The sequence below is a fragment of the Montipora foliosa genome, chromosome 10 (genome assembly GCF_036669935.1).
Source record: "Montipora foliosa isolate CH-2021 chromosome 10, ASM3666993v2, whole genome shotgun sequence".
Classification (NCBI taxonomy): Eukaryota; Metazoa; Cnidaria; class Anthozoa; order Scleractinia; family Acroporidae; genus Montipora; species Montipora foliosa.
In genome coordinates, this window is record NC_090878.1 from 5264362 (window position 1) to 5274361 (window position 10000).

At 36.3% G+C, this 10000-nt stretch overlaps 1 protein-coding gene across 2 annotated transcripts in view; it reads left to right on the forward strand.

Moving 5' to 3' along the window:
• Nucleotides 1-10000, forward strand: part of LOC137973916 (histone-arginine methyltransferase CARMER-like) — a 39602-nt gene that overhangs the window by 11263 nt on the left and 18339 nt on the right. For both annotated transcript variants that reach the window (XM_068820812.1, XM_068820813.1), the window contains exons 6-11: nucleotides 1900-1927; nucleotides 5318-5400; nucleotides 5940-6002; nucleotides 7506-7620; nucleotides 8059-8149; nucleotides 8647-8728. In XM_068820812.1, the coding sequence (XP_068676913.1) occupies nucleotides 1900-1927; nucleotides 5318-5400; nucleotides 5940-6002; nucleotides 7506-7620; nucleotides 8059-8149; nucleotides 8647-8728 (462 nt within the window). The remainder of the gene's footprint in view (nucleotides 1-1899; nucleotides 1928-5317; nucleotides 5401-5939; nucleotides 6003-7505; nucleotides 7621-8058; nucleotides 8150-8646; nucleotides 8729-10000) is intronic.

A 10000-nucleotide genomic window follows, 5' to 3' on the forward strand; every position in this document is an offset into this window, starting at 1 on the left:
AATAGATACATTAGCAGCACTTTCTCCTCCTGAGTGATGGTCTGTTGGATGAACCAGCGATCTCCTGCAAAGTAGTCCAATGCTCAACCATCCGAGCCTTGGCATTAGGGGCAATGTTTAGGTTAAAAATTGAAAATCTATTGTCATTTGCTCATGTGATTGACAGAACATGAAATTTGCTATTTTTAAATAGCATGTCAAAACTTAGAAGAGTAAAATGCATATGTGGGAGGAGAAAATTCTTGTTTTTGTCAGTTTGTAACAGTCTCATTTTTGTGGACTTAAATTGTGCATAGCTCCCAATTCATTACTCCACTCTAACATTATTTTGCCATAAAAGGTCAAGTGAAAACCCAAAATATCAGAGGGTACATATCACACTGCACACTGTCCCTGTGTGTCTTGCTTGGTAGCTACAATCAGTCAAAATGGGGTGTATTCACACTTTTTTTATTATGAAGCACTGTGATAGATTTGTCATGGCAACAACCCAACCTTTGAGAAATGCCAATGTAATGGAAGCTCTAATCTCATGTGTTGAAAAGAAATGAACTTGAAATGTATTTTGCCTTCCTCTGAAAGAGTTAGAAGAGTTGTTTGATGAAAACGAAGGGGTTTTAAAGTACATACAGCTATGCTGCCATGATTGTGTGCCCTATTAAAGCAATGACATGCAATCCTAGGGTATGGTAACCAATCCGATCCCACAATTGTGTCGGCTGACAGTCAACCAACAGTTGGCCACTGTATCTTAGTAGTGAAATTAAAAGCAGCCAAAAGCATGCTCTTCTGATCATTCACAACCCCGGCCTTACAAAAACAATGGAAGCCTCCATTTTGACATCCCTTTCTTCACACAGACAAGCACAATGTGAGAAACTTTTTTCCTGACACCCACATCACTAGTTGTACAATGTCCTTCCAACATTTAATGTCAATACATGATACTCCTTGAGGAAGAATAGACTATTTTCTGAACCATGTTACCACTTGGAGCATTTTTAATGTCTTCTATTAGAAACTTATGAACTTTGTATTACAATGGTATGTACATGTTAAAATTTTATGTCATATAATTTATTACCAATGTAATTCAGTTTTTGACTACAATATTGGATCAATAAACTATTATTAGTATCAGTTAGTTGTTGGTAGAGAGCTGGCCGATAAGGTGACTGACGGCTATTGTCAGTCATTCATGTACACGTAACATGTTTGTTATGTCAGCTACTTGTTGGTTTTGTGCGTATTCATTGTGCATGCTTAAAAAAATTTTGGATGACGGGCGTAAAATAGATTTTCCATCAGTAACAACAGCGTCACTAAATTTTTGCTTTGTAATTCTGGTTGTAAATAAAGTCAGTCTAATTTTGACTAGAAATATGTGAGTTCCCACCACTATATTTCAAACCACATAGGGGTACGTGTGCACACTGTAAAATGTATGGGCTTACTGTCACCTTGTGCTTACTATACACTCAGTCACCTTAACACACCTGTTGACATTATGAGTGTTGGGCAATTCCCCACCAACAGTAAAGCACTTGATAATAGTAATAACCTATGGTTATATAATTAATAACTATTGTAAAAGAAATTAGTACCTACATGTACCAAAGCTGTTGCCTAACAGGAGCCCGGTAGCCTGGGGCTCCCAACGAATAGCTCTGGGCACCTTAATTTTTCACAGCAACACCTTTCACTTCATATGTTGGGCTCCTAAGTTCTCAGTGTTTAGCTCTGAGGGCCCCTTTAAAATTTTCTTAGGCAGCAGCCTTGTGTACTATATAATAAATTAATATTTAATTAATTAAAGTAATCATTGTGAAACATTTCACTGTTTACAGCTACAGCTTCATTAAGTTTAATTGGGAACAATCATGTTGTCATTGTTTACAGGTGGTGATTGATGTTGGTGCTGGATCAGGTAAAAAAAAAAATGAAATTATAGCATTTTTCACTTTTTCTCAAAAACAGGTTTTTTACTATAATTATGCCGCAAAGAGGACTGTTATTTTTAATTAGATTGATTAATTAGTGTAATATATAGATGTAGCCAAGCCTAAAAGCGAAGCTCCCGTTTCTAACCTCAGAAAGCAATATAGTGTACATGGTAAAAATTATGCGTTTGCATGAAGTACAAAATTAATCGTCATTATTACTGTATACAGTTAACAGTGATCAAACAGATCAAACACCTCTGAGCTGACAACTTGTAAACAAACAAGCCTTGCAAACAATAACCAACAATTTTAATCAACAACTAAAACTGAAATTACATGCACAGTAATCTCTTTCACAGCATTATATGTGTGACTGTCTATCTTTACCCCAACCCTCTCTCTTCAGTTTAGAATAACAGCAAAAATCTTACTGATTTAAAAGTGAACTTAAAGCGTAGTAAATTTGCTTACTCGACTGCAGTTTCACATTCAAACAAAGCAGCTCACGACTGGATATCCATTTCACTCAAAAAGCCTATAAAATTAATGTCAATGTTAAAATGTGTAAGAATCTCTGTCAACACAGAATTGCAAACGTTTTCAGGCCTTCTTCGCTTGAGTTTTGCAAAATATGCAAGGCAGCGAGGCATATATTAAGAAGGAAAACATTACCTGAAAGCTAACTGTTGTAAATAAGTGTTTTGTCTCTCGCTCTATTTCTCTCAGCTTTACAGTGATTTTCATTGAAAATTTCTCTTCTTCTCCTTCCTCGGCTTCTCTTGAGGCTTTCTTCGTGCAAGTTTCTCAAATTTTGTTGCCTCTTATCTCATGCTCTTGCGCTTTTCTTTGAATTTCTTGCTTTTTATCCCGTTGCTCGTCAATATTGTGATTTCCTGCCAGAAAAACGCGGGTGGCCAAATGCAACGCTGCCACATGATTTTTGCTAAGGAAAATTGCCTGAATACTCTCTTCCCCAGAGGCTCTCAGACAGACAGACAGGCATACGTGACATCATAACCAAAGTTTCTCACATGGATAGATTTCCCAAAAAATCTTACCCATGGTGCTCTGCTGGTGTGCTTTGTGTGCCTGCAGCTGAGCTCCACTATTATTTTACAATAGCTGGTCCACTGTAATAAATTATAATGACATTATTGATATGTAGACACTTACATGTATTAGATGAAAGACATATATTTGAACTGCAGTAATTTGCATGTTTAGATCAAAAAACAATCTGAACTGCATGCTTCTTCAGGGTTCTCAACAGAATCTTTGACAGCCATTCCTGTGCTATTTTCAACAGTAACACTGAAGTACATGGCCTAAGGCCATAAAATTTGGGCCATTTGGGGGAGGGATTGGGGGCATGCTTCTTGGGGAAATTTTTTTTATCAAGGGCCTTGGAAGTTTACCTTCATTCTGGGGTAATATTCTCTTGTTTTTTCCAAGCAATTTTCTATGATACTTCCTTTGAGAAAAAGCAAATTTCTGGTGTTTGCAGCCATGTTTGCCACACAGCATCTGCATATGGCCTAGGCTAAAATGTTTAAAATTCCATATGGTGGCAATATTTTTTCATTGCGACTGAAGCCCTTCAAATACAGTCACAAAATGACCATCTCATAGTTAGCTTGATAGTTCAATAGACGTTTTTACAGGTATGTGCTTAGTTACCTGGCCTTTAAATTAAAGTGAGACTGGAGTTGACCATGTTATATGATACAGACCTCTCTGCTTTTCTTATCTTAATGATTTTGTTCTCATAATAATTGATTGGAATTTACATAATCAGTGTGGTTTCTATCAAAACAAGGTCAACTCCAGCCTCACTTTCATTCATAGGCCAGGTAACTAAGCACACAACTGTAACATGATCCATTGCTCAAGCAGTGCACTAGTATCACCGAAGTCAAGGTGTCTGACATTTGCAGACTGCAGACTGCCTATGAATAACACTGATCATAGAACATTATTTAAGTCCAAGAATCCGTTTCAAATAGCGCTGAGAAACATTATTTAAGTCTAAGAACCTGTTTTAAAATGGTGAGCTTCCAATAATTGTGATTTAGGGTTAGTCTGCAAATGTCAGACACCGTCAAAGTCATGGGTACAAAATTAATGCTGTCCAAGCCTTAATTTTTCAAGCTTTGCTTTCATTGCTGCTCAAGTAACATTTATATCTGCAATGATCTTTAAAAAAAATAATAATCTTAACATGCTTTTTTCTACAATTGTAATATCTATTTCATATGTTCATATCCACTTCAGATGCCAGTTGGCTTGGTAGCTCAATATTGATAACTGCAAGTTGCTGGTCATTGTTTCACGAATGCTGAAACAACCCAAACCTTTACTAAAGCTAACATTAGGCCTACCGTAAATACTATGCTTTAGATAAAGTTTAATTTAATTAAACTCATGACCATGCCGCTCCACCAACTGAGCTATCAACCCCCCTCACAGCTGGTCACTTGTGAGTTCAGTTTCTATACTGCAAGAGGTGAACAAAATTAATGAATGTTAGAAAATATTTGAATACATCTTATATCAGCGGAGCTCCATGTGCCAAAAGCATGCGTGCGGAGCACCATGGGTGAGAAAGTATGGTAACCCATCTGTGCGAGAAAATTGACCATACATTTATGCACTTCTACCCCTCCATGTATGCCAATGTGACCGGTATCACGTGACAATATTCCAGGCTCAAGTATAGAGCTCATTGAGGTAAGTTTTTTTTTAAAAGTTGACTGCTGACCAGGTATTGGGTTTCGATTGGATTGCAGGCTCAAGCCAGGTTAACTTATTGTAAGAATAATTAACCCGGGAGCTCTGCTTTTAGGCTTGGCTTAATCTATCTATTATTATCATTTTATATAGAGAGTGCAGGAGAGAAACCCTGACAATGCACACCCCAAATAATCATACTTTTAACTGAATAAATGTTTGAAATAAAATTTGCCCTGAGCGGGATTTGAACCCACGTCCCCCCATTACTAGTTGGGTGTGATAACCACTACACCACCAGGACAACCATGCTGGCAACACAGCCATCAAAGAGGTGATTTATGTGGTTAGGGTGTTCTGCCTCCAGGGAAATTTTCTTTCAAGGTGACAAGGTAGGGGAGCCTATAACTCCACTTGAAACCCAACTAAGGATCAAGTTAATGATGCACGACCGTAGTCAACTTAGCGGATGACAGTGAAGGTTATTATCATTTTATATATATCATTATAGAATATTTGAATTATAGAATATTCAAATATGTGATCATTTCATATTACGGTATATTCTAATTCACTCAGTAATAAGTTTAGTGTTGCATTCCTGCTGGAACGTGAAACTCAGCCATGAATGCATTTTCTTATGGCAGGGATTTTGTCATTCTTTGCTGTCCAAGCTGGTGCAAAGAAAGTGTATGCTATAGAAGCTAGCTCAATGGCAACTCATGCAGAGGTAATTCCACCTTCATTGGTCTTAGACTTGTATAAAAATAAATTTAAGACTCAGGAGGCAACTTTTTAAAGACATGTTTTGGCATGCCTCATTCCAAAATCATTTTAATTCAAGGTTGTGTTCTTTACAGACCTTATCCATACATGATAATTTAAGTACATTACAATTCAAAAATTTCAAAAATAACAAATTTATACAGTTTCAAGTAGAGCGCACAATGAAAAATGCTGACCCTGTCAATAGTACGGAAAAGGAAGTTGTTGTTGTTGTGTTGTAATTGTGAGTTGAGGCCACATGCACAACAGAACGTGGAGAAGTGAGGTAATTGTGGGTTTAGTTTTTGTTTTAACCAGTTGATGTGCAATGTAAAATGCTTCCTTGAGTTTAAGAGAATGTCTCTTGTTAGCTGAATGTACAATAATTTTTGAATTTTTAAACTGTGACTATCTCAAAGCTATGGAAATGTAATATTTGTCTTGACTTGTCATTTAAGGGTCAATGAATGGCACACGACCTTTATTGTTGACATTAATTTTTAGGCATTAGTCAAACACAATAATTTGGCTGACAAAGTTATCATAATTCCAGGAAAGGTTGAAGAGGTTTGTAACTATTTTTTTTTTGTTGAAATGAGAATGTGTATTAATTTGAATCTTTCTGTTTCTGTGTTTCCCCGACAGTGTAAATAACATTCCCACAAAATGAGTGACTTTAATTTGCACCTTTCTTGTGCTCTTGTATTGCTAATGTGCATGATAATTTGATATTTAAATTAATTCATAATGAATCATAAGATGAGAGTCAACAGAAATTGAGTATTACAGTAGGTCACTTGCTACTCCTGCAGTGTATTATGCTACAAATATTCATATAAATGCCTTATTTTCTCGGCAATAAGATGCAGCCTCAACTTTCCATCTTGGTTCTTTCTAGTGAATAAACTGAAAAGGTTGGCGAAACACTGTGTTATTATTGGAATCCACAAAATACAGTCATTCCTCTAACAGAAACGGAAAATAATGAATGTGAATACTAATTGATCCCCTTGTGTTTTTAAAAGCACCTAACGTTATTCATAGCTGTTATTCCTGGAGAATTTCATACCCACTATAATAGTGAACAGTTCCCTTCAGAGCCAAAGTGTTTCTTTTCAGTACCTACAAATTGAAAAAGTCACGAACAAAAAACTTGCTTGAATATGTTTTTCCTTTGGGGTTACTTTTAAATTAACCATGTTCAATAAAAGAAATTTTGCAAAATTAAGTTTTGATCAGTGATAATACTCTGCTATAATATGCACCCCAAATCCAGAACTGATTTAATTAAGGCTAAAAGTTGAATTTTGTCTGAAAAAATGCTGTCTTTTAACTGAGAAAATATGGTAGTTTTCTTGAATCAATGTTACAGCGTTAGGGTGAGTGTTCGGGTTACTGTAAATGACCTTTATAAAATTATGCTCTCCCTTGTTCAACCATCTTTTAATGGTAAACAGCAATAATATATAACAATTATTCCATGAGTATGCGTTGGATCCGAGGTTGTAAAATTAATAGCCAACGAGGCACTTAGCGCCAAGTTGGCTATTACCAGTCTCATATCCAAGAAGGGCAAATGCAATAATTGTTTTAATTCCTTAAAATTCAAAAGTCTGGAAATATGAAATACGAGCAAAAAAAGCGAGAAAATCCAAGCAAAATCAAAAAAACTTGATTAAGATGCGATGTTGTCTAATACCTGATTGTCAGACAGACGCAGGCTCATCACAAAAACATTTCTTACCTTTTTTTTGCTTTATTCAGAGAAAAATTTCGCTTTCTGGCAAAAAAAAATTTAGCTTAGCAACGCTTAGCGCAATCATTTGCCATATAAAGTCAAACTAAGGTACATGAGCTGATAACCAAGATTGAGTAAACCAATCAGAGCAGGAGAAGAGCATTAACTGAGGATGAGAATTTAATAATGTGTCTTATCTGTATGGAATTTACATGACCTACAAAGGTGTAAATACCCTTGCAGGTCTCCTGTTCATATTATTTCTATCAAGTGCAAAGCATTTTAATGCATAAAACAATATTATAATGTGGTAATACCTGTTCGCATTACAGGTGGAAATTCCAGAGCTGGTGGATGTCATCATCTCCGAGCCCATGGGTTACATGCTGTACAATGAAAGAATGCTAGAGAGTTATCTCCATGCAAAGAAGTGGCTAAAACCTAATGGTGTGGATTAGACACAGAAATGTTTTATTGTTAAATTCTTTCTCTTTCCCTTTCAAAGCTTGATGATAATGATAATGATAACTATAATGATAGGGAAAATCACTGAAGTGAAACACTTTCGCTTAGAAATTCAACATTTTGATTTACTTTGACACTGATGACTCTGTGTCAGTTGTTGACACCTTGAGTAGATTCCTTGTGCTATTCATATCAATGAGCTGCCAAGGATCACCTTCCTAGGAACTGAGTACATTCAGCCTGGACTAACAAGGAGTGGGACTTGTTCCAACTTAGAGTACAAAAGGCAGTAACTGGAAGGGCAAGAAATTATGATTATGATAATGGTGGTGGTTGCAGTGATGAACAACATTTAAGAAAACTTTAGAAAATTGTAATTACTTGATCAAGTTTGATAAGTATTCTTTGTGTTGTCCCTAGGTAAAATGTTCCCAACTACTGGAGACCTCCATGTTGCTCCCTTTTTTGATGATGCACTTTATATGGAGCATTTCTCAAAAGCTAATTTTTGGTAAGAAAATTTTTAACACCTCATCTTTGTTTGTTCATTGTCATATAGGATTGTTTATTTATTATACAGATCTTACCAGAACTGTTTCCTGAAACAAAGAAAAGTTTGTGGAATATGCATGTTTCATACTTTAATCGATGGACTTCAACAAACCATGGAATTGGCACCAATGGGAGGAATCATTTCAGGGGCATGTTTTTTCCCCATATAAATGAGCCTTCAGAACGTACAAGTTTGTTTGAGTAAACCCATTGACTCATGGGGGTTCCCCATTGATGAGTAAAATCGTCTGGCGTTAGACAGAGTAAAAGTCTGTCCGGTTTACATGTCAAAGGGTTAACCCACTGACACCTCAAAACACCCTAGGACACTCTTTGACGGCACAACTCTCACTCCCAAGGGTCAGTGGGTCAACTATCATTGTTTCCCATCTCACTTCCTTATCTCTGATTCTTTCATCTGTTTGTTATTGATTGCTTTGTTGATATTTTCTTCAGGTATCAAAATTCATTTTATGGAGTTGATCTGTCAAATCTGAGAGAATCAGCACTGGAGGAGTACTTCAGACAACCTATTGTTGTAAGTTGCCGAAACTGATGTCTGCAAGGGAACACAGTCAAGAGCGAGTTTCAATCGAATGTCGTAAAACTAAAACCAAAGCAATTACTTTGGCCAATCGGAGACAATCTAGTAAACCAATCAGAACTTGTAGTAATTACGTGTAGCTGACACGAAGCGCGGGAAAATGTGCACGCGCAAGCCATGATTGGTTTCACTTCTGATTGGTTGAAAAAAAATGTGCGAGAACTTTGAACCAATCACTGAGTGAAGTAATGCAGAACCAAAGCAATTTACTCAGTACTTTCGACACTCAATTGAAAACTGCTCTAAAGCCTAGTTTGAACATAAGAAATTACTTGTATAGTGCTATATTCAAACTGAGATCTACCGGTATTCACTAATCACTAAATCTCTTTCAGAATAGAAAACAAAAACTTCATTTAAAAAAACTTGTTGTGTTGCTATTTTTTGAAATTGAATTATGTGAATAAAGTTTTAGTTTTTTGGTATTTAATATTGCTTTTTAGTTTTGAGGCCTCAAACTCAGAACAACCGAGTCTGCTGCAGAAGCTCCAGCCCTGTACTTTTTTGCAAAAACAATTGCACTTTGTTGCATCTTAGTCACAGATGAATGCACTTGAATGCCGTGTGAGGAATTTTTGATATGTTAAGTATTGAAGGGCAGAAAAAAGGCCATAAAATCAGTCTCTGAAGACAAATGAAAATTCCTCACACAGTGTTTGGGGTAGTACAATCATCTATTAGAACTGAAATGTACGTAAAATATATGTCACAGCCCACCAATTTTACCTTCTACTGAGACCTTAATTGGCATTTACCGGTGGTCAAAACATTACCCTTTGAAGCAAGTGTCCCAAACATTTTTGTTGAAGACTGTAGCCCCATTATTATTCTATCATTTATGTATAAACAATGGCATGGATCAAGCGCAAAGGTCTGGAAAGATATGCTGTAAATACAGGGGATTGGTGCTTCAGAAGTTTGTCAAGGACCCCATCCAGTTACCAAAATGCACCCCCTCCCCCCTGCCCCTGCAACGCAAACTGCACTTTCATGTTTACCGTAAGACAAACTTGAAACAACTTTCTGGTTTTATAGCAAAAAAGAAGCCCATAAAATGGACCTGTCAACAATAATTTAATTGTCAGAATTTAATGACTCTGTTCTAATAATTTTTTTTACCTATGGGTATATTCCTTTGCTTTGTACATGTACTTTGCTTCTGTGGGTTATTTAGGCAATTGTGGCTTCTTTTGGATAAAGTTTCTA